Source organism: Epargyreus clarus, unplaced genomic scaffold (genome assembly GCF_041222505.1).
Source record: "Epargyreus clarus isolate Ecla_fem2 unplaced genomic scaffold, WU_Ecla_fem_2.2 ptg000011l, whole genome shotgun sequence".
Taxonomy (NCBI): Eukaryota; Metazoa; Arthropoda; class Insecta; order Lepidoptera; family Hesperiidae; genus Epargyreus; species Epargyreus clarus.
Genome location: NW_027332219.1, coordinates 5614155 through 5640249, shown reverse-complemented (window position 1 = coordinate 5640249; position 26095 = coordinate 5614155). Strand labels below are relative to the sequence as shown.

General features: G+C 37.9%; 1 protein-coding gene across 1 annotated transcript in view; it reads left to right on the top strand.

Moving 5' to 3' along the window:
- The window catches only part of GEFmeso (Guanine nucleotide exchange factor in mesoderm), a 181517-nt gene that overhangs the window by 132594 nt on the left and 22828 nt on the right, over positions 1–26095 (top strand). Inside the window, exons 2-3 of the mRNA XM_073077801.1 lie at positions 7768–9081; positions 10507–10616. Coding sequence (XP_072933902.1) covers positions 7768–9081; positions 10507–10616 — 1424 coding nt within the window. The remainder of the gene's footprint in view (positions 1–7767; positions 9082–10506; positions 10617–26095) is intronic.

The window sequence follows — 26095 nt, the reverse complement described above, 5'->3', positions numbered from 1 at the left end:
CCCGATCGAGGGGTCCGCGGTTCAAATACCAGGCACGAACCACTGATTTTTCGAAATTATGTGCGTATTAGAAATTAACTATACTTGCTAAAACAGTGAAGGAAAACATCGTGAGGAAACCTGCATACCTGACAGATTTATAAAAAAAACTCAAAGGTATGTGAAGTCTACCAATACGCACTTGGCCAGCGCGGTGGACTATGGCCTAATCCCTCTCATTCTGAGAAGAGACCTGTGCCAAGCAGTGGGACAATAATGAGATGATGATGACGATGCAGTCTACCTGATGGTAAGTGTTACTGCAAACTACAGACATCTACAAGAATTATAGTCCTATTTAGTCAGCTACAGATGTATTGTCACCAGTGAGGATTAAGTTATAACGCTTCGTAAAGTATATGCAGCTTACCACGCCCTTCAAACCAGAATACAACCGGTTAACAATGCCTACTTAGGTGGTAGAACACTTTGTGGTTCGACTCCGGCGGCACCACCGCCACACCTATTTCTACCTAATAACAGCAGTGTTAGGCGCTGCTGTGTTCCGGATTGAAGGGTGTGGTAAGGGAGACAGAGACATACAAATACAAAGATAAATATGAGGCGTTTCAACTTAGTCAAAGGCGTCAACTTTAGCAATTCACAATACAATTGATTACATGAAAAAGTCATCAATTCAATCATTTAGTATCGATCGCTTAACAATAGTTAGAGTCCTTGAACTACTAACCTTTTTTAACGTATTAGAAAACAAAGAGAAGATTGTCATGTTATTGAGTGATGAAGCCTGGGATTTGGTTTATTGTCTTTTTTGGTTTTAAAACATTATCTAGTTCAGATTTTAAAAGGTAGAACTAATAACGTTTCATTAGGAAGGTATAGTCCGCGCCAAACTTCTAGTCCGCTCGGAAGTTGTTACGCGGAACTTTACGTGTATACGAAACCATTGAAACTGGGTGGTGTCCTCCGCGCTGCGTAGAGGACTCCGGGATCTCCAAAGGAACGCAACCGGAGTCCTCTCAGTGCACTGCCCCGTCGGGCTCCGCCCAGGTGACATTTTGTCACCACACCGTCTAGTGTATACGATAGAATGCGACCACACATACCGCGTTCTTCCCGGGGTCTTTAGCCGGGCGGTTCGAGCTCCCACTCTTGCCGCCCGCAAGCCTGGAAGCCCCCTTTTAGTCGCCTCTTACGACAGGCAGGGGATACCGTAGCCCTATTCTAGTCCCGGAACTACAGGGACAGCGGACTATATCCCTGCCATACACACAGCATAGCAGTTCTTTTGTTTGATTAAATATTATGAGGCGACCATCTTATTCTTTGGGAGTGACAACACATCTGACCGGCTTCAGGTATATTACGTTTTTCTTCTATGGAGAAATCACCTATTTTTTCCATATAACAGCTGTTAACGGTAAGAGACACTAATACAAAGCGTTCCTATTTAGTCCTCGGGTCCTATTTAGTCTTTACAACGCACCTATGGTCGAATTCAGATGGGAATCTTGTCCTGGAATTGTCTAACACAGTACTCTAATCTGTTTCAATTTCATTACAAATTTATAATCGGCAGTAGCCACTTACCATCAGTAGCACTACCATGAGTTGGCATAGAAACGCCACTATAGAAATTGTAAATAAAAAACTATTGTCATTTTGCTAGTGAATATCATAACTACTATCGTTACGGTATTTCTTGACAACGTCTGTCAAATTAATGACTCATGGGACCGAATTTGTATGGCAATAGATCATAATGACATTCGCTAGCGATTTGATTTCGATAGGTTTTTTACGTATCGAGTTACGTCACTACGGATTTTAGTTCTACGAGTAACCACCAGAGGCGCTGTACAATTTTTCATACATTTATTTTACGCAGTCGCTAGCGAGTAATACTTTTGTAAACTCATGGTAGTGCTACAGGTGGACGGTACACTTTCCTACTTATATAACATACAATAGATAGTGTACATCACGTATACATCTGAAAACATGAAGTGCTACGGAATGCATTGCCCAGTACATCGGACGAAGAATGCGGACTGGATTTGTAAATCTATATAAATATAGCCCGTGATTCAGATCTATTTCCGGCATCAGTGGTGGTCGTTAACGTATAAGAATAAAACAAGTGGGTTATACCTCTTATAGGCATGGTATTCTAGTGGTCTGTTTGTGTGCTAGTCGTAAAAATTTAGTCTATTTAGTCTCGTCTTTAGAGAAATTTGTCGGAAATCTCACTAAAAGTTATGAGATTTTCGCTTTTTTTAACTTTAGTTTACTGAGACTTTATATTATATTTTTATTATCATTGTATTATGTAAGATACATTTGATAAAAAAGTTTTTCGTTTGACAATATATTTACTGTTCTGCGCAATTATTGAAAACCTTTAAAATTAGGAGCAATATTTTTAAAAATATCTATTTACACTTTTATATGCTTATATATATATATATATATATATATATATATATATATATATATATATATATATATATATATATATATATATATATACATATATATACATACTTTTATGTATATATTTTACTATTATATACTTGTACTTTAAGTTACGGATTTCGTATGGATTACTTGAAAATCATTGTAAATATTTTAACGTATCAGAAAATTAATAAAAGTGAACCGCTAACTAAAGTCACTACAATAATAACCATCTGTCACTATAATTTTTTCTGTCCTTTTTATAGATAATATTAGAGTAGCAGACGACCATGCAGCCCACCTATGGTAAGTGGCTACTGCCGCCCATTGACATCTGTAATCAATCCCAGACAAGATCAGAACCCTACCCGAGGTCGACCACAAATGCGCCGCTACCCCTGAGGACTAAACTGGAATACCTCGGAAAAGTATGTCTCCCTTACCACATTTCAAACCAAAACACAACAGCGTTTAATACTGCTGTTATTAGGCGAAGAGGTGTGGCGGTGGTGTCACCGGAATCGAACCACGGAGAGTTCTACTACCTTTAAACATTATTTTTAGTCTTATATACTCGTATTTTCACAATTGTATATACTTATGTCAAAAAGGGCAACTTAATATTTAATAATCCTCATAAGCGACGATTTTCAAATTACCGTGATTCGTAAAGCCGTATATGATTATCAAATTTGTCTGTCCGTGTAGACAGATTTGTGGCAGACTTCCGTTTCATATCTGCGAGCCTAGTAGGCCAAGGATGGTCATTACTGTCTGAATGGTTGATAGCATAAATTGCATTAATTTCGGTCAAGTCCTACGTATAAACTACAATCTAAGTAAAGTAGAAGAGTATTTGAGTTTACGAGGATTTTTTTATGCGAATTAGTAAACCGCATATACATTTGAAAACTGCTTTTTTAAGAAATTTCAGACGTTTAAAGGTTGCCTCACGATATTTTCCTTCACCTTTAGCAAATGATAATTCATTTATAAAAATCAGAGCGAAGTGACTGGATTTCGAACTTGGAGCCTTCGGATGCTGAAATTTATGAATGACGCCATTTTATTTTGTAAAATTGCAATGTATCCAGTGTCAGTAAGACGTTTAACGATACCTCATATCTTAAAATCCATCAAACCCTTTTCACAATACGAGAATCAAAAAGGAGACATGCATACACTCGAAAAACAGAACCTTCCAATCAAAACTGCAGCTAGTAAATTACAACCGTAGATTTGAAGTCAAATTGCTTGTAGTTTCGCAAGGAGATAAATCGGTACAATTTGCTTCGGAACATAAATATCAACTTTATCATAGTCTAGTTAAGCAAAACTTATGAGGTATTATCTGTACCGTAATATGCTCCTTTGTACATAACTCTGAAGGTGGCAGAAGGTTTGTGATTGGACAGTGTTAAGCGCTGCTATCTAAGAAGCAGTGATCGCGCTATATTAAGAAGCAGTGATAGCCTAGTGGTTAAGAATCTCTGCCTCTCGATCGAGGGGTCCGAGGTTCAAATCCCAGGCATGCACCTCTGAATTTTCAAAGTTATGTGCGTATTAGAAATTAATTATCACTTGCTAAACGGTGAAGGAAAACATCGTGAGGAAACCTGCATACCTGAGAGATTTATTAAAAAAAAAAAGGTATGTGAAGTCTACCAATACGCACTTGGCCAGCGCGGTGGACTATGGCCTAATCCTTCTCATTATGAGTTGTTGATGATGATGATGATGATGATGAAGCGCTGCTGTGTTCTGGTATGAAGGGAGAGATTCAGTCCTAGTCTAGTCCTAGCTTCTGTGGCGGACTAAGGTCGTCGACCCGGGGCGGAAAGTTGAATGGAGACACCTGTGTATTAAGTTGATTTGATTTTACAAAACTAAAAACGTGTCATAAGCTTATACGCCCATTCACATTTTGCAGATTGTTTGGTTGTGAGGACCTTTTATTTTAGCTAGTTAGCAATTGTGTTTCCCTCTCCCAGGGTCGGGGGCCTGGGGCGGACCACCCTTTCCCCCCAAAGTCCGCTAGAGTCTAGCGTCCCTAGTCTTAGCATAAACGTTACGTAAATGGTTATGCTGAAGCGTTTGCATCCTCCCCCATGGCCCAGACCCCGGGGCGGACCACCCCTTCCACTCCCCCCCCTTAGTCCGCTAGAACCTAGTCCCTAGTCTTAGCATAACCTTTACGTAACGCTTCAGCATAACCATTTCCGTAACGCCGTTTCCAAAAATTATTATAGAACGCCAAAGAAATTTATTTTCAAAAACCTAAACTCCAAAGCCAAAACAGTACGAGATAGCTGAGTCACGACCGAAATGGGGTTACCGTTCCGTAATAACTTTAAAAGCCTTTTTGTTAGTGAGTGACATAAACCCACTTTGTGATAGTATCGACGGTTCGCATACGTTTTTGTAAGCGCCCCTAAATAAAGACGAAGTTACATTTTAATTCTTTTCAAAGTAGAACTTTGTTGTTTCACTCTGGTGGTACTATTTAAGTTTTTAAACTAGTGTTTCTAGAATGGTCCGCAGAGTACAATGAAGCAGAATTAGTGTCATGAGGCGTTAAAATTTAGTCCTCAAGGGCTAACGCATTTGTCTTATTTTCTTAGATTACCTTCTAAAATTTCTGAAATTTTAAACATTACCCAACTTTTACGATGAATAAAGGATTTTTCAGTAAACAAGGCTTCGTGTTATTCAAAAGATATTTAGGATTCATGAGAACAAATTGATTAAACATGCTACCAGACTTTAGAAGCCTCTGTGGCCTGAACCCTCTGTGGTTCGACTCCGGCGGCACCACACTTATTTCTCCCTAATAACAGTAGCGTGAAGGGCTGTTGTGTTTTAATTTGAAGTGTGTGGTAAGGGCGATATACTTATCCGAGGCGTTCTAATTTAGTCCTCAAAGGGTAGCAACGCTTCTGTTGCCAAACTCAAGGAATCTTAATATTACCTATTAAGGAATCTTAATCTTAATATTTTAGAAGGTGGTAGAACCCTTTAATAAAAGCAGTGTTAAGCGCTGCTGTGTTCTGGTTTGAAGGGTGTAGTAAGTGAGACATACTTTTCCGAGGCGTTCCAACTTAGGCCTCAGGAGTTACGGCGTATCTTTGGCCGACCTCAGGTAGGAATCTTAACTTATCTGGAGAGGATCACAGATGTTCATGGGCAGTAGCCACTTACCATCAGGTGGACTGCATGCTCGTCTGCTACTCCTATATTATAAAAAAATCCTGGGGTTGATTACAATATCCACGGCAGTAGCCACTTACCATCAGGTAAACCGCATTTTTTACTACTTTACTACTAAAACAGTCTCCACGTGGTTAAGTCACTTTTTTCTACTTCCGTTGAACAAGCGCCACAAAGGTCATTGACCTGGCGTTATCAGTCCCATCTCATCTCAACGTGCATCTGTAATAGATATTCAATGTCTATACACGCCAGGAAACAAGATGTCGTGGTTTTATTGTCATGTTAACCGTATTTTACGATCGCTACTGCTATTGTTGTTCAAATGATGTATTGGGACTGTATATATCGAGAGATGAAGATCTTAATAGAAATATAAAGGTATAAGAAAGTACTAATAATGTTGAGTGCCCATATAGGAAACATAAGAACTTTTATAATATAGGAGTAGCAGATGAGCATGCAGTCCACCTGATGGTAAGTGGCTACTGCCGCCCATGGACATTTGTAATCAATCCCAAATAGGATTAGATATTCCTACCTGAGGTCGGCCACAGATGCGCCGCTACCCCTGACGACGAAGCTGGAACGCGTCTGAAAAGTATGTCTCCCTTACCACACCATTCAAACCATAACACAGCAGCGCTTAATACTGCTGCTGTTAGGTAGAATAGGTGTGGCGGAGGTGCCGCCGGAGTCGAACCACACAGGGTTTTCCCACCTTTTGACCTGCAGAGTTTGCCTATCTGTTGACGATTCCTGTAAGATTTATATTTGACTTTGACATGTAACTTAATTGACGATGTAATAAATCATTGAACAAGATAGATAAATTTAGATTAAGATATAGATTAAGATAGATAGATAAACGCCCAATGTGGTAGAACATAATGCAGTCATTATATATTTAAGATCCTTTTAATACTATGTTCTAGCAAATAAATGATTTGATTTCCTACTTCAGTTGGGTCTAAAATGTAGTCAAAGTATTAAATTATTTTCAACTAGTTTCATAAATGAAAATTCGCTCATAAATCACATTAATTATTAAACTATGCAGTTTCGCTTGTGTTTTCCTGCTGACCGTCGACAACATGTATATAAGGAAAGAATTAGATCATAACAAAACGCCATGTATTAAGTTCTGAACATGTATTTTCCCATGTTTACGGACATTATGTACATTAATTGATTATTGTAATTACTCTTTGTTAAGAAATAGTGTAATTTAAACTCGTATTCTTTAGAAAACATCTATCATAATATTCTGTTATATTTATTGGCACATATATTTTTAATTATTTATTTGATAGTATACAACCATTGTTATGTAAATATGTTATGTAAAAATAATATGACTTTGATAAGTAAAATAGAAAGATACTCACCACCTTTGAAATTTAATGTAGCCACAAAAGGATGATATTATCATTTATTGTTTGAATTCTTAACAATTTTTAATTTTACATGGTGGTAGAACCCTTTGTGGTTCGACTCCGGCGGCACTACCGCCACACCTATTTCTACCTAATAACAGCAGTGTTAAGCGCTGCTGTGTTCCGGTTTGAAGGGTGTGGTAAGGGAGACAGACTTTTCCGAGGCGTTCCAGCTTAGTCCTCAGGGGTAGCGGCGCATCTGTGGCCGACCTCAGGTAGGAATATCTAATCCTATCTGGGGTTTATTACAGATGTCCATGGGCGGCAGTAGCCACTTACCATCAGGTGGACTGCATGCTCGTCTGCTACTCTTATACTATAAAAAAAAAAAAAAAAAATCTCAAAACTGGTTACACTTTCTTGTTAGGAGTGATCGGATCAATGTATTTTACTCATCTAATCATAGATCTGTCTGTCTGATTTGACTGATAAAACGGTGTGGTCTGAAGTAGCTCCAGCTCCATATGTACAATTAGGTTAAGTTTGACATAGTAAAAAAACATTTTTTTAAAAGATGATGGAGTTTCTTTCGTGGCTTTTCTCCATAACGAAACACCTTGTGAAGTTGTCGTAGTTGTATTGACAAAAAGTGCTCTGTTACCAACCTATTTTTAATAAAAGATGATTTGATTTGATTTGTCCTTAACAAATTCTCTTTTTGTTGCAGGTAGTACAACGGATCTGACGCCAACATTGATCGGGATATATGATTCGCTTCTGGAGCCGGCCAAGAGTCTAAGGCCAGAAGCGACCAGCTTAGAAACAGCTAAGGACGCAAGGAATGACCCACCAGTGACCGACCAGACACACGAAACCATGACCGAAGAAAAGGACAACGCGAACAACCGAGAAACAAAAACCCCACCGAAAGATCCTTCCAAAATAGCTGGTAGCATAAAACTCCCGATCGCCGCTTTAAATAAAAGTTCTTTATACGCAAATCGGACTAAAACTAATAATGGTGCTAGTGATGTCAAGTGTGACCTATCGTCCAGTGATTCTGTTCTTCTCAAGGAGAGTAAAGTTCAAAGAACGTTCAGAGAGAAACAAACAGAGATGTCGACTTTTGATACACTGTCCCCAAATGTTAAAAGAATGATCTCAAGTGCTACAGAAACGACAACTCTGAAATTTCAGAAGAAAACTGTTAGTGTCGGCAGATCGTCAATGAGACACAGGTCGAACATTCCTTTAGTTGGAGCTACTTCGAAGATATCACAGTCTGGCGTGGACTTGTTGTCTTCAGTGGAAATTTACGACCAGCCCACAGGAATCAAAACCAAAATGACAGATGACCACGAATCTCCGATTAAGTTAGCGAAACCGGAGTTCAAGATTGACGATGCTCAAACGACATACGATGTCCCTACAAACAATATGCCGGCGATTTACGATATTCCTAACCCAAACAAAACTGCTTTTGAATCTCTTTCCTTACCTTTCATCGACCAATCCATCGAGCTCTCTATATCTTCGAACGATAGAGAGTTTGATATAAAACTGTCCTCTAAAGACAACTCTCCACAAAAACCTCAAGTAAAGACAACTCCTGAGGGATCTCCCGCTAAATTCCCTAAAACAATGAACGGGACTAACAGTCTACATAGGAAGGAATTCGTCAACAGACTTGAGGGTTCGCCCAAACAGTTGCCTAAGACCGGACCATACCCTGAAGTCATAGGGTCAACGGGGAATTTGAAAGCATGTTCTCAGGAGAAAGAAGTAATAAGGCTGAATCCCCCTGTAGTGGAAGTTTCAAGGCCGTTATCAATGAGTTCCATTGCGTCGTCTAGCTCGACTTCCAGCAGTGGTGTTCAAAATAAAGGAGGAGTGAACTCCGCGTACCTTGCTTCCATCGAGAGCTTAGACGATCATAGTGACGCTGATATGACGTCTGCTAATGGAAGTAATAATTTTGTCAATAACGCTGGGATTCTGCAAGCTAGCATATCTGAAGAGAGTCATACGGAGAGTATTTCAAGTAAGTTTTGATATGTAAATTTAAATTTTCCTTTCGATTTTATGTCCAATTTATATCTACACTAGTTTTAGCCCGCGGCTTCACCTGCGTTTAAAAGAAAATAATATAACATACTAAAATACATAAAACTGAAAATTCGTACCTTCAACTTTGTTAAAGATCAGAAGGAACTTGATCAAATGCATAATTTACGATTCAATCCTTACTAATATCGATTAAAATAATCGATGTTTTGGGTAGAAAAAATAGATTCTCCGATTAATCGTTCTTAGAACGCCATCCCTAGTTCCCGTGGGATTTCCGGGATAAAAACTATCCTATGTCCTTTCTCGGGTCTCAGACTATCTTTGTACAAAATTTCATTAAAATCGGTTCAGTGGTTTAGGCGTGAAGAAGAGACGACTAGACAGACAGACAGACAGAGTTACTTTCGGATTTATAATATTAGTAAGGATGATTTGTAAATTTTCTACTTTTCTTTTGATATTTGGTCCTTTTCGTCTGTTTGTTATTTAAATTTAAGCTTAGGGTACGCATGGGGTAGACGGCAGACTTGCGTTTTCAAGACATTAAATCTTAGTTCTCAAGAGAAGGAATGCTTCAATGATGGAATTGGGTACCTGGAAATCTGGTCTGTTAATCCATATGAAATTGATCTATATATGAAACTAGTTATTTTATATGAGCATTGAGCAGTAACCCGTTTAACATTAGTTGGAGTGCAAGCTTATTTATAGGAAATAAGAGATTCTAAGAAATCATTTTTTTGTTACATTCAATCCATCATTATAATCCGACAAACTTTTCTTTGCTTGTAGCGGTTTTCGGAATCAGTCATTAGTTGTCAGATTCATGATCGACTTTTCAATTTCCTCAAGTAAAGTGTTTGGCGTTCATGCAACACGCAAAGTTTGTCGGGCACAACAAAACATGCACAAAAGTTTGTCGAAATATAAGTACCGATTACATTTTGAAGGTGGTAGAACCCTTTGTGGTTCAGCTCCGGCGGCACCACCGCCACACCTATTTCTACCTAATAACAGCAGTGTTAGGCGCTGTTGTGTTCCGGTTTGAAGGGTGTGGTAAGGGAGACATACTTTTCCGAGGCGTTCCAGCTTAGTCCTCAGGGGTAGCGGCGCATCTGTGGCCGACTTTAGGTAGGAATAGTTAAACCTATCTGGGGTTGATTACAGATGTCCATGGGCGGCAGTAGCCACTTACCATCAGGTGGACTGCACGCTCGTCTGCTACTCCTATATTATAAAAAAAAAATAATAAAAAAAAATAAAAAAAAAGGTCGACTTGTCAATTTTTTCAAGTAAAATGTTTGGTGCCCCTGAAACACGCAATGATCATCGGACACAACAAAGACGCACAAAAGTTTGTTGGAGTATAAATACCGATTACATGAAAGTAATTTTCCAGGGCAGCACACGTTCGACGAGATGCCAGGCTTGTCGCAGTTGGAGCGAGTGTGTGCGGAGATAGTGCAGACTGAAAATGTGTACGTGGAGGATCTCAGGCAGGTTGTTGAGGTAAGATTTTATTTATAAATCATTTCAGTAAAATAATAATCACTTGTAACTCAAGACAAGGTAAAGGCGATTTAATGGTGATCTGACATATAAATTCAAAAATACGAGTTTGAAATTTTATACCCTAAATTGTAATTTAGCCTAGGCGAAGGCTTACCAGATACCTATTGATAGCGAAGACATTATAAGGCTGGTAAACAAGGGCTAAGTTGAAATGACGATTCACGAGATGCTATTGTCACCTTCACTTGAAAAGGTTTGTTTCCCGCCAAGTCAACCACAAATTAGTCCAAACTGTTCGTGTACTTATTTTTATTTGTATTAATAACAGCCACGGAAAAGCGAATATTATTGAGGTTTACACAATTGAAGTACTAAATGAGTGGTCACTGCTGCTCATGGACATTTGTAACAAACTCCATACAGAATAGAACAGTACTCTTAGTTTTTACAAAACAAACAAAAACAGTCATTTTTGTCAATATGTAAAAACTCATACTAAGGGTACAGAATTGTTCTACCTGAAGTCAATCACAGATGCTTTGCTGCTCCTCATTATGTAGATATATACCTCGTATGCATCCGCATCCTTCTACGAAAGTCTAGAAATAGGTGTGACGGTGGCACTTCCCCGGTCGTTCTAGTTCTGCCACGTTTCAAATTTCACTTACTAAAGAATAAATAATCCGCCTTCGCAGATTTTTTTTATAATATAGGAGTAGCAGACGAGCACGCAGTCCACCTGTTGGTAAGTGGCTACTGCTGCCCATGGACATCTGTAATCAAACCCAGATAGGATTAGATATTACTACCTGGGGTCGGCCACAGATATGCCGCTACCCCTGAGGACTAAGTTGAAACGCCTCGAAAAAGTATGTCTCATGTACCACACCCTTCAAAACGGAACACAGCAGCGCCTTACACTGCTGTTATTAGGTAGAAATAGGTGCGGCGGTGGTGCCGCCGGAGTCGAACCACAAAGGGTTTTACCACCTTCAAAATATAAAGTTGCACTTATAACTGTTCGGAATGTTTACTTCTAAACTGATATTCTATTCCAGTTATTTATTCTTGAAACATGTGTGCATTTCTCCATTTCCTCTTTGAAACATCATCCCGTCCCCATTCAGTCAGTTAAATCTCCTAATTCCGCACATAACTTCCTTATTAGAAGATTGACACATAATTTTGTTCGATTTGTATCAATTTGTGTCAGGAAAAGAATTTGATCTTTCGATCGACTATAATAACCATAAATAACTGACTCTATTGATGTTTTGTAAACTATGCTTCGGTATTTATTTAATTGATTTTCAAAAAAGAAAGACTCCATTTTATTTTTATTTGTGTGACCCATAACTCTTCAAATCAGAACACAGCAGTTTTACGTCGCTTTTATCAGTAGGACTACCATGAGTTTACAAAAGTATTACTCGCTAGCGACTGCGTAAAATAAATGTATGAAAAATTGTACAGCGCCTCTGGTGGTTACTCGTAGAACTAAAATCCGTAGTGACGTAACTCGATACGTAAAAAACCTATCGAAATCAAATCGCTAGCGAATGTCATTATGATCTATTGCCATACAAATTCGGTCCCATGAGTCATTAATTTGACAGACGTTGTCAAGAAATACCGTAACGATAGTAGTTATGTTATTCACTAGCAAAATGACAATAGTTTTCTATTTACCATTTCTATAGTGGCGTTTCTATGCCAACTCATGGTAATGCTACTGGTAGCAAAGCCAAAACTTTTCAGTATGTAGATTGTTGTAAATTTTGGTAACATAGCAACTCCAAGGCTCCAGTGTCCTATGAAATTTTTAAAGGTGGTAGAACCCTTTGTGGTTCAACTCCGGCGGCACCACCGCCACACCTATTTCTGCCTCAGAACAACAGTGTTAAGCGCTACTGTGTTCCGTTTTGAAGGGTGTGGTAAGGGAGACATACTTTTCCGAGGCGTTCCAGCTTAGTCCTCAGGGGTAGCGCATCTGTGGCCGACTTCAGGTAGGAAAATCTGATCCTATCTGGGGTTGATAACAGATGTACATGGGCGGCAGTGGCACAGAATAATATGGCAGTGGCCACTTACCATCAAGACTGCATGCTCGTCTGCTACTCCTATATTATAAAAAACTAGCTGATCCGGAAAACGTTGTGTTGCCATATAAATAAAAAAATGTTAAGGGTGAACAACCCTTATCACTTAGGGGTATGAAAAATAGATAAGAGCTGATTCTCAGACCTACTGAATATGCATATAAAATTTGGTGAAAATTGGTAAAGACGTTTCGGAGGAGTACGGTAACTAACATTGTGACACGAGAATTGTATATATAAGATGTAGGTTGTTGTAATGTTGGTAACCTGGCAACCCCCATTGCCCCACTAACCTATGGATACTCAAACTGACCTACTTTATTCTTGCATGCAAATTGGCAATTTTCAAACAGTTTTGTCGAAGGAAATAGAGGTTTTGAGCGCTTAGACATTGTTATGTTAATAATAGTTTTGATATTTCGGTCTTTGATGTAGTTTTTAGATAGTAAATGATAGTTGAGTTAGAAATGTTAAGTACCGTCCCTTTTTTTCTTATATTTTTAGTTATGAGTTAAAATGTGACGATATTATTGTTAATACCCGGGATAGTTTGTCGAAGAAGCCAAATTGACATATTTTCTAAAAAAAAACGACAAAAATAATCAAAAGTTAGTCCATAGATTAGTAAAGATAACTCACTCCTAACAAGAAAATGTACCCAGTTTTGAGAATTGAAATAGTTACGTAAAAAAGTTTTGCCACGTCTCCGTGCTAAAATGTCCCTAAAATATTTGAAATATTTATTTATTTATTAGGTAAATTACGCAGTATTAGTTATTTATTTGTAAATTTTCTCTAAAAATGTTTTTATTTGTCAAGAATTCAAAAAAAGAACTTACTAAAATAAGCCATTTGTGGCTTCATTCAATTTCAAGGCTGCGAAGTATCTTTACTAATCTATGAGTTAGTCATAGTCTGACAGAAAATAACAAGAATGTAAATAGTGACACATTTGACACACGTCCATAATTTAATTACCTCGCAACTTTCTGGTGGAAAAGAGAAAAAAGATTTTTTTTTTGCTTTTTTTGCATCCTACACTCACAGCCCCACACTAGGACTCCCTGTGTCATGGGTTTCATGGACACACACAGAGACAAATACACAAACACCCAGTCCCAGGCCGGGGATCGAACCTAGAACCCTCTTCGCGTCAGTACAACATAAAAGTACCCTTAGAATTAACAATGTCAAAATGGCGGATCTGTGTCAAAGCTGTCATACCGGTAGTCGCGCTGTCAACACTAATTAGGCGCGAAAGTTCGTGACGTTGACAAATAGGGGCGGATGGAAAACATTTTCCAAAATAGAAATTTAATGGCTGACTGACGGCTAATATTAAGTGGCTACTGTCATCTGTGGACATCAGTACCCTTACCATGAGTTTTTACGTTTTGACAAATATGACTGTGTTGGTATTTGTTTACGTATTTGCCCATACAATTTCCAATCAGCGCCCCTAGCGGATTATATCAGAACTATAGTGTCAGTAACATAACATTAAATGTCTAAATTGACAAAATGGCGCTTTATGTTTTGTCTCTCTTTTTTGCGAACATGAGGGAGACAAAAAGTTTATTGTCCCTTGAGCACTTACTTATTGTTACGTTTACCCAGAATAATGGATTCAGTAAACGTAACGTAAAATTGTGTGATGTTTTGAAAACTCATGGTAAAGGTACTGTAACGGACTACAAGAGTGATAGTTAATCATGTTTGTGTATTTAGTTAAAAAGTAATGCCCATTTATGGCAAATTCTGCATATTAAATTGTCAATTTTCGATCTTTAATAGGCAAAAGTTTGATAGATTCAGTATTACCGAGGTCGGCCATAGAGGCTTAGCTTCACCTGAGGACTAAGTTAGAAGGGCTCGTATAAGTGTCTCTTCCTTACCACACCTTTCAACCAGAATATAGCCGCCCATTAAACTTTTGTTATTCGCTAGAATTAAATTTCTCAAACACAAAAAAAACTAAAACTTTGATATACAAATATTATAAATTAATTATGTGTTAAACCGGCGTGCTCAACTCTGATCCACGTTAAAATCTACTGATATACTTTCTCAAAAGCGTCCAAAGATCTATAACATAAGCAAAATAAACTTCAAGTTTAGTTTGAAATAATTGCTAATCAGTTTCATAAAGTAAAAGTGTTACTCATTAGTCATTATATAATTAGTCCCGGTAATGAAGGTCACGGTCAAGGATCTAATAGCTCACTCTATTAGATTATAATTACTAAGTCCTGCTAGCCCTCCCTGTTACAGTTAAATAGATGGTTATGACCTCTGCACTACAACTCTACATCGTTTACTCACTTATGCACACTCACTTAATATACATTTTGAAGGTAGAAACCTTGTGGTTCGACTCCGGCGGTACCGCCACATCTATTTCTGTCTAATAACAGCAGTGTTAAGCGCTGCTGTGTTCTGGTTTGGTAAGAAAAGTATTTCCGAGGCGTTCTAGCTTTATTCTTAGCGGCGCGCCTGTGGCAGACTTCAGGTAGGAATATCTAATCCTATCTGGGGTTGATTACAGTTGTCCATGGTCGGTAGTAACCATCAGGGAGGTTGCATGCACGCCGGCTTCTAATTATAAACAAACGAGAACCTCGGATTCTTAATGTTAGATTACGAAATTCACACCGTTTTTTTGTTGTAACAATATCTAATCCTATCTGGGGTTGTTTACAGATGTCCGTGGGCGGCAGTAGCCATTTACCATCAGGTGGACTGCATGCTCGTCTGCTACTACCATATACATTTTCAACATATTCCGTTTTTCCCATATCCCCTCATCTGCCATATGGTTACGGCGCTATATTTATCCTTTTTCATTCCACCATATTCCACGTTTCTTTGAACGACCGTAAAAATACCTCCTTAAACAGAGTGTCGAGTTTCCTACTTATACAATATGGTCCTGACAGATTGACGACGATTAATGTGTTTCACTTTGACTGCGTTGGCGATAAGCGACAAAATATGTGTGGAATCTTTTTAGCATTTCGTATTGTATGATTGTGGGTAGTAAAGAAAAAATATTTTTAAAATTGAATGTCAAATTATTATTTTAGTTTCTGTTTCATTTTACGTTTTCTAGAAGTTCTAAGGTCTCTCTGACTCTGACTAGTGTTTTAAACTCCTATAAAGTTACAAAGGTCTGCTATTTAGGTAATGTCCAAAAAAATTGACTATGTCGAAAATACTTAGTACTCAAAGCCCCATACGACAAAAATTCTCATATCATGAAGATCTTTAGCAAAGTTGTTGTGCTTACCCACAAGTTTCTGAGTTTGTGCGTCCAATTTTCGACAGATGGCGCCACTGTCATTCTAATGAAGGAACATTTTCAGTTATATGTATGTCATGCTTTTTTATTCGCCAGAAAAGCCGCGGTGACTATAAGTTTGATAAACTATAATGAGTAATAACATTTAATTTAAATTGGTTTAAGTTAACTCATATCGTCATCATTAGTTCGTCGCTGGTGGTGAAACAATTCACGACACCAACCAAAATCCATAGATCTCACCTCTACTCCTTAGTCGTTTACATTTGTACTGATTTCGTAAAATATCGCGATCTCCCAAGACCAAGTTATACTGGTCCACCAGAAAAGGGGTAATAAGGGACGATTTTCAACTTTATGGAAAGGAAATACGTACATAGTACCATCGTAACGGGACGCCCTAATATGGGGATGATGGGGTGACTGAGTTTTTACTGAGTTCTAATGGAATACTATGTTACCTAAGGGCTTGGTCATTGATAGCTTGTGTGATGTATAAATGAATATTTTTAGTGCTACCCAAAAGGTAGAAGCGGAACCCCATTACGAAGGTTTCGACTGTCCGTCTGTCACAGGGCTCTGTTGAACCGTAATAAATAGACACTTGAAATTTTGTATGTATGTATGGAGTATGTATAACAGTGGCCGCTATAACAACGGTGGTACGGATCCCTCCAGGTGCGAGTTCGACTTGCACTCGGCCAAGTTTTCTTGTTTATTTTTAGGGTTCCGTACCCGAAGGGTAAAAACGGAGCCCTATTACTAAGACTCCGCTGTCTGTCCGTCTGTCACAGGGCTCTACCGCTTAAACCGTAATAGATAGACACTTTTAAAATTGAAATTTTTAGTATTTGTTTTTATAGCGTTATATAGTCACCATTATGCGTACGGTTTGAAAATGTCAAATGTTTATCTATTACGGTTCAGAAGATAGAGCCCTGTGACAGACGGACACACGGACAGACAGCGGAGGCTTAGTAATAGGGTTCCGTTTTTACCCTTTGGGTACGGAACTCTAAAAAGCTTAAAAATTAATAAGGGTCGTATGAAAAACCGCTATTTTTCAGCGTTTTTTTACTTTATCTATTGATCCCTAATAGGTAGACAATTCAAATTTTCACAACATATTTACTTCTATAGCCGCTATGATAGCAAATACTGAAAATATAAATATTTTCTACAAACCCGTTTGTTGCAAGTGTGAACACAGCCTAATATCAACTTGATCTAAATAAAATCGTATGAAACCGTTACTTTGATTACCGTAAAGTGCGGTTCGATTCCCGGTTGGTGTAAGCATATCGCTATAAGCGTGTATAAGAAGTTGATTGGTGGTCATTATGTGTGTCTATAAGTTCTGAAGTTGAGGTATGTGTGACCATCTTGGGACATGGTTCAATAAACTATCTGTTAGTAGGTAAGTTTTTATTAGAATGGAGTAGCAGACGAGCATGCAGTCCATCTGATAGTAAGTGGCTACTGCCGCCCATGGATATTTGTAAGCATCCCCAGATTTTGAAGGTGGTAGAACACTTTGTGGTTCGACTCTGGCGGCACCACCGACACACTTATTTCTGCCTAATTACAGCAGTGTTAGGCGCTGCTGTGTTTCGTTTTGAAGCGTGTGGTAAGGGAGACAGACTTTTCCGAGGCGTTCCAGCTTAGACCTCAGAGATAGCGGCGTATCCGTGGCTGACCTCAGGTAGGAATATCTAATCCTATCTGGGGTTGTTTATAGATGTCCATGGGCGGCAGTAGCCACTTACCATCAGGTGGACTGCATGCTCGTCTGCTACTCCTATATTATAAAAAAAGATAGTAGAGTCCTACCTGAAGTCGGCCACAGATCATTGCTACTAAGGACCAAGTTAGAAGCCCTAACGTATACGCCCTAAGTATGTCTCCGTTACCACACCCTTCAAACCGCTGGGCACGGGTCTCCTCTCATAGTGAGAAGGATTAAGCTATTGTCCACCGCGCTGGCCAAGTGCGTATTGGTAGACTTCACACACCCTGGAGATATTTAAGATAAATCTAGATGTCCTCCTTTACAGTAAGAACTAATTTCTAATGCACTCATAATATAATTGGCTGAGACTGACGAACGGACAGACACACAAGTAAGTAAGTGAGACACACAAGTCCTATGGGTTCGGTGTTTTGTTTTTTCGTACGGAACCCTAAAAATCAGAGGTCCTAGGATTCGAACCCCGGACATCCGCTGTGAGAGCTAGAATCTCAAACCACTAAACTTACTAATAAATATAAAACAACGTCAATTTTATACGTATTCTATGAAACAATATTGAATCTTCAAGGTATTTTATACCCATACACAATGGGACAAATCACCATATTAGAAAAGAAAGACATAAACTGAACAAACCTACCTACGGGATTGTTTATGGGGTTTTTATTTTTAACGCGACACCGAGAATATGACTTCGCGTGGGCTGACCATAGAGCGAGGTACCTTTAGAAATGGCATAATGTTCATATGAATAGTAGTTCTAATTTTCTATTATAATATGGCGGATAATTACCTACCCAATGTACACCTATGTTCCACAATAAAGTTATTTGATTTGATTTGATTGAATTTTTGTAGAGTTTATTGAAGTGAAAACTAATTTATCGGCGTTGTGCACTTTTGGTGATAAGTAAAAATTGTTAAACTTGCGTCAGGACACGTGACCTGATCGAAAATTGGTAAGACTGCAAAGCAAACTCCAAAAGTCAAGATGTCACCACGTGTTAGCATAAAAAAATACGTCGATAGGTGTCAGTTTCATTTTTTATTTATTATACTTTATTATTCAGGTTAGGTTTCGAAAGTTTTCTCTTCTGCCGACACTTAAATTTTGAAATACACTCGAATCAGTTTTTTTACCAGGAAGGAATTATTGTCATATATATTTTTAACGTGAAGTCATTCTTACGTTTTGGGGGAAGGATGTACCCGCTGACTTACATTTGAGTCCTTAGGATTGGAACCGCATCTGAGATCGTTTTCGGGTAGAAGCCTTGTTCAATATGGACTTGTCATGGGCAGCAATAACCACGTATCAGGTGGACTGTCTGCACAGTTCCTGATTCAATCTTATAAAAAAGGTTCCACGTTCGATTCCCAGTCCGGTGTCTAGGTGACTACTCGTATATATTCCATTTTATTTGTTGGACATTGACTGAAATGCATAACTATATACAGTAGTAAGAAGCAATAGAAAAAAATACATGTGATAATAAGTAACAGTATGAAATAATTTATAGGAAAATATTTAGAAGGTAAATTAAATTAAGATTAAAAAGATTAAATTATTTGGCATTTAAAACAATCCTTTCTAAGCGATCGTAACTCTGTGGTTGCTGCGCAGATACAGTACATTGTAATCCAGTACTATCATTATGAGATGGGATGTGCTGTCTGCCCCTTTGTAGGCTTCGCTTTCTCGTTTTTATTGAGAGAAATCTCGTTCTGGGTGGCAATCCTAAGTAATTCCTAGAAATTCTGGTTGTTATGTCAGAAATATAAATTTATACGATAAATGTTAGATATATTTTTTGTGAATTGACAATTTTATTTAAATAATAATGTAAGTTAGTATGTATATTTTGTGTAGATATACAATTTCGACATCACGACGAAATTTAATACGAACACATTGTTTACAAATACAGTTAACAAAACCTCCTAGTCAATTAAAAAGTAGGTTTCGATTACACTGAACTGTTAGTCAACAATTATAACATTTATTGGATAAGATCTCTTTTTAAAACAATCAGCATCAAGGGTGGGATCTCCGGCGAAACACAACCGGAGTCCTCCAAGCGCGATGCCCAGATCGGGCTCTGCCCTGGTGATTACGACGGTATGCGACCACACATACCGCCGTCCTTCCCGGGGTAGCTACTTACAGTGACAAAAAAATATAAACTGGAAAACATTATGGTTATTTCAAACATGTAAGTTTCACACGATTTTGTTATATTGTTTCTTAATTTTATCGAACCACAAGCCCTTAGAGCTAAACTATGAAGCGTCTATCAAAAGATACATAAAAAATAACCGTTCAACTAATTATTGGTATCGTAGAAATCAATCAAAAACCCACGTGGTGATTAGAGTTTTATTGTGTATGTGGGCGTCTACTGTTATCACACGTGGGTTATGAATGGACCTGTCTGGTTTGAACTGGTTTAAACTAGCTTCGTTGTGTATTGCTTGTTTTGTTAATATTGAAGTAGCAAGCATACAGTCCACCTGATGGTCTGCGCCAAACTTCTAGTCCGCTCTGAAGTTCTTGCAAGCAGGTGTAGTCAGAAAGCCAATGCGGTCGAACACAACTACAAGCATATACTCCGTAGCAACGTGCGGGTACACTAACGCAGCTATGTAGATACCAGTGACGAGAGCGGGTAGTGGAGGGTACCGGGGGGCACGCGCTGCCTTCGTCCCGCTAATATTTACAATTTGCTGTTGCGACGCGACTCGTTTCTATATTCAGAGCGGACTAGAAGTTTGGCGCGGACTCTAAGTGGCTACTCCCGCCCATGGACATCTGTTATCAATCTCCGATATGATTTGGTCTATCTGAGGTTGGCAACAGATGCCTTGCTACCCCTGAGGACTAAGATGGAAAGCCTCGGAGAAGTATGACTTACTACACCCTTCAAACCAAAGCACAGCTGCGCTTAACACTGCTGTTATTAGCCAGAAATAGATGTGGCGGTGATGACGCCGGAGTCGAACCACAAACGGTTTTACCACCTTTATTCTTTTACCACGACTATGCTATTAGTTAAATAAGATCAACCATTTCCACTTAACAATAGTAGCAACCTGTGGACTGCATAAATCATAATACGTAACACGATAAGATACGTCCATGAGGAAGTTCATTCAATACGTATAGTAACCGTACTACGCCTACATATTTACAGCAATACAATATAGTACGATCTTAGATGAGTAAAATACATAGATTGATCACTCTTAAGAAGAAAGTGACCAGTTTTGGGAATTGAAATTGTTGCGTAAATAAAGTGTTGCCGCGTCTCCGTTGTCCTAAAATGTTTGGAATACTTATTTATTATGTAAAATAGGTAGTATTAGTTATAAGTAATATTTTTCTAAAAAATATTTTATTTGACAAGAATTGAAACAAGAAATGATAAAATCATCCTTTTGTGACTTCACTGAATTTGGCAGCCGGTTAAGTATCTTTCTATTTTAATTATCAAAGAGTACGATAGATAAACAACAATTGATTTCGATTTTCTACATAAACATTAAACAATTTCATTCAAAAGCATTATTTTGAATTAAATTAAAAAGTGAATAGTAATCTATCTAATCTAAATATATATAACTCAAAGGTGACTGACTGACATAGTGATCTATCAACGCACAGCCCAAACCACTGGACGGATCGGGCTGAAATTTGGCATGCAGGTAGATGTTATGACGTAGCCATCCGCTAAGGGATTTAGATCAATTCTACCCCCAGGGGATAAAATAGGGGATGAAAATATTACTTCGTAACGCGAGCGAAGCCGCGAGCACAAGCTCGTTTTACGTACTTATCCGAGGCGTTCCAGCTTAGTTCTCAGGAAAAGCGGCGCTTTCATCACCGACCTTAGGTAGGAATCTTATCTTATCTGGGGTTGATTACGGATGTCCATGGGCGGCAATAGCCACTTACCAGCAGGTGGACTGCATGCTCGTCTGCTACTCCTATATTATAAAAAAAAAAACTCGTAAGAACTATCCTCCCACGGGAACCAGGTTCAAATCCTGGTACGCCTTATTTTTTTATATCGCCACCGTATGTGGGGACATACGGTGGCGGTACCCATATATGTACCCATATATGCACTACTGATTTTTCGAAGTTATGTTCCTATTACAAATTATCACTTGCTATAACGGCTTAGGAAAACACTACTTATTTCTCTATAATTACTACCCATAAATCCTATAGGCGTTGTTCCTCATTGCCCGTTCATCAATTAATTATGAAATAAAAGCGATAGATACCATCTTCCCGCCTTTCAATTATTGAATTAGCGTAGGCCGAGCACAGATAAAAAATAATGGGATCGGTCAATTATTATCGGCCTTTCGGGCACAGGTAATTAATTACTAAGTAACTTTTTTTTATTTTTACTTATATGTTAATAATAATGCTGATAAGCAAAATACACTGAAAATCAGTGGCCGTGGTTCACCGCGGTGAGGCTGAGTGTGGACCCTATTGTTAAATTTTACTGCAGCATTGTTCTGATTTGAGAATCATGTTTACTATTATTTGTGCCATATAATGTTGTAGTTACGGTTGATTTGTCGATAAAATAATCAGAAATCTATAGGCGTTTCCGTTTTACCCCACTGCCAAGGAAGGATTATGTTTTTCGCGTGTATCTTGTATGTTTGTAAAGTTCCTTATACTTTCAGATCTTCCAAAACCCTGGATGAATTTCGACAGTTAAGGTGTCATTATATTCGTCTCAAATACCTAAGTGTGTGTAAATAACTGAGTGTTTGAAAAAAACAACAACATGGAGGATTTGTGGTGCTAAATAGTAACGTCTTTAAAGTTACTTAAACCTATCGAATAGTAAACGAACCAAAATAATTTACCAGTACTTCAAAAAAGTCATAGTACTAGCGCGAGTGTACCAACACATGTAAACACAGTGTTGTTTGTTCTTTCGTAACGAAACTGGCGACACCGGTTTGGTAGTATCTAGTGTCACTGTCAGTGTCGTGTGTAAACGAGACCACGACACCGCAGGCCTATCTTTTATGTAGAAAAAATTAACTACCGTATGGTTATAGGTATCGCAAAAATATTTTATGAATTGATTTAATTTGTTTGAATCTTGTATTTACATTTCTATATAAGAGAGTTGTATATACTTTTTATTCAGAAGGATGTGGATGCCGATATATGAGACGACCATGTAAGACTCATAAATCTTAATAAGTAATAATCAATGTATCCAATTTAAATAGAACTACAAAAAAATGAAATTTGGAATGTTTGAAACCAATGTCATCCTCTTGTCATGTCACATTTGGTAGGCAGAACAATGGATAGGTTGATTATTAAGAACGGGCTATATTCCTCAGACGCGACGACGCATCTATATTCGATTTAAGTTCTGTTCTATGTAGAGTCGGTTACAAATGATCATGGGCCGTAGTGAAAATTTACTAACAGGTGGATTGAATACACGTTTGTTACTTCAGTCTTATAAAAACAGATAAATAAGAAGTAATACTTCTAGTACCGCACGGTTCATACTAAACCATATTACACAACACAAACTGTTGATGGAAACGTGTCCAGTTCTGAACCGTACTAATGAATCAGTAAGGGCGTGATCGTGCGCTCTTATCACGCTATCAGTTTCCGTAACATTATCTACAGACAGACAAGTCTATTGTGCTTACGTCATCACCGTCTGTGTAAGTTTAGGCTTGGGAATTGAAACTGCGATAAAAGATCTCATTAAATACGACGAAATGAAATGAAACGAAACGGAACGGGACGGGACGGTACCAAACGTAACGAAATGGAACGAAACGGAACGGTACCAAACGTAATGAAATGGAACGAAACGAAACGGAACGGAATGGGACAGTACCAAACGTAACGAAATGGAACGAAACGGAACGGTACCAAACGTAATGAAATGGAACGAAACGAAACGGAACGGAATGGGACGGTACCAAACGTAACGAAATGGAACGGAACGGAATGGGACGGTACCAAACGTAACGGAATGGAACGAAACGAAACGTCGCCTTCAATTGTTAGGTTATATTGTGTGCATATTAGAAAATAATTTTAATTACAACACAGCTAAAACAATGAAAGAACACGACACAAAACACTACACACCTGAGAATTATTTTTCAAGTGCTCAAATGTGTGTGAAGTCGACTAATCCGCACTTAGCCAGCGTTGTGAACTGAGGCCTAAAATTTACACTTTTATTTTATTGAAAATATAAGGAATCCTAAAGTTTTTATGAAATATGGCTATTTTTGAGAATGCTTTAAACATATTGTTTTTAAGTAGGTATATCATTTATTCTTCGATTTTTTAATACTGTCATCATGCCCATTGCGGTAGGACATATAGGGCTGTAGTCAATTCAACTATAACCACTTAACAGGGTCGCGTGTCCATTTCCTTGCCTAAAAGTAACTGGGGTCACTGACCCCTGCCCTAATAGGTTCGTGGGCACTAAACACAAAACACAATGGTCAATCTGTCGTTCTAGTTTATGTAAACCGCAGGCGACTATGTCCGGGCGTAGGGTTACCATGTGTGCCGCTTTTGCCGGATATATCGGACTTTTATGTCCGGATATTTGACTTTTATCCGTTTGGTTAAGAAAATGTAATGCTGATCGACCGTTGTTATTGATTAAAAATATTATATTAATAATTAGTAGGTAAGTAGTACTACTAGTAGTCGATTTTCGACAACAATTATTTTCTACTTCAAAAATGTACTTCGTTAGAAGCTCATGGAAGCAGCTAAATAAAAAAATCGCTTAACAAACAAATGCGAATATTTTTCAACAACAGTTATTTTAAAAAAGCTTTTTTGGAACTTACATACTAAAAATTAATCTGTTTTGCCTTTGGTTATTTGATGATATTTTGTTTTAGAGTAATACTGAAAAAAACAGAGAGTTTGGAATGCTTTTTCCTCATATTAGATCATATTTTAACTGCAATTTATTAATGTAAAAGCAAATAACAGGATAATCAGAAATAACTAGAAATCCTTTTAAGTAGAACCAGAAATTTTCCATTTTTTCCAATTTTATAAAAAATACATACGTAAAACCCCTGTTTATGACTAGACTAAACCACACAATGATATATTGAATAATATACGTCATAGTTAATTTAAATATTAATGGGTGGCCATTCATGGGAGGAGAAATGATCACAGTTCGCAAACTTGTAATAGTTATTATTTTACCGCATGCTCGTCTGCTACTCCTATATTATTAAAAAAGTGAAATATAGAAAATATATAATTAACTTTGCACCTACGTTTTATATATCTAAATATATATAACTCAAGGTGACTGACTGACATAGTGATCTATCTACGCACAGCCCAAACCACTGGACGGATCGGGCTGAAATTTGGCATGCAGGTAGATGTTATGACGTAGGCATCCGCTAAGAAAGGATTTTGATCAATTCTACCCCCAAGGGGATAAAATAGGGGGTGAAAATATTACTTCGTAACGCGAGCGAAGCCGCGGGCAAAAGCTCGTCTTTCTGTATTTTACTCTTTTTCGAATAATCCGTGAATAGGCTATGCCCGAGTAAATAAGGATAATAATTTCTTACTTTCTATGTATATGTATGAGTTCAAGTAAACAAAATTCCCGGATAATTAAGGATAATAATAAGGAATTTCTCGCATCTATTAATGGGCCTGGTAACCCTATCAAGGCGAGAAAGTGTGGAGCGGCTGTAAACGATCCTTTGTGTCGCTCCAGATAATGAAATTGCTTTTAGTGATGTGGAATTGTATTTCATACGCGTGACCGCCCGCGGCGACGCGAGCGTTTTCTGCGTATTTTTGGGGTAAAGTATTTTACGTGAAGACTTTTAGTATTTTCGTTATTTGACTGTATTACCAAAGAAAAGTTTTAGTTGTAGATTTTTTCTGTTTGCCCGCACTGCCTAAGATTTTCAGTTACAGTTTTTTTCAGTCATATTCGATGATCCGTATTGACTGAATAACACATTATATGTTTTAGTTATGCATGATTTCTTATTAAATTTGAGAATTATTATAGTTACAAATGCCATAGCTCAGAAATTCCTTGTCGAGGAGTTGAACTGTATTAAAATGGAAAAGAGATAAATAAACAAGCGCTAAACAACAAAAAATAACAACTAAAATATAAAATAAAAGATTACTAATGAAACGATGAAAATTTTGGTACGAAATATATTTTTAAATTGTTTATGGAAAAAGATGTGATAGTGTCTGAAATATACGGAAATTCATGAGTTGTAGATAATTATTTTACGA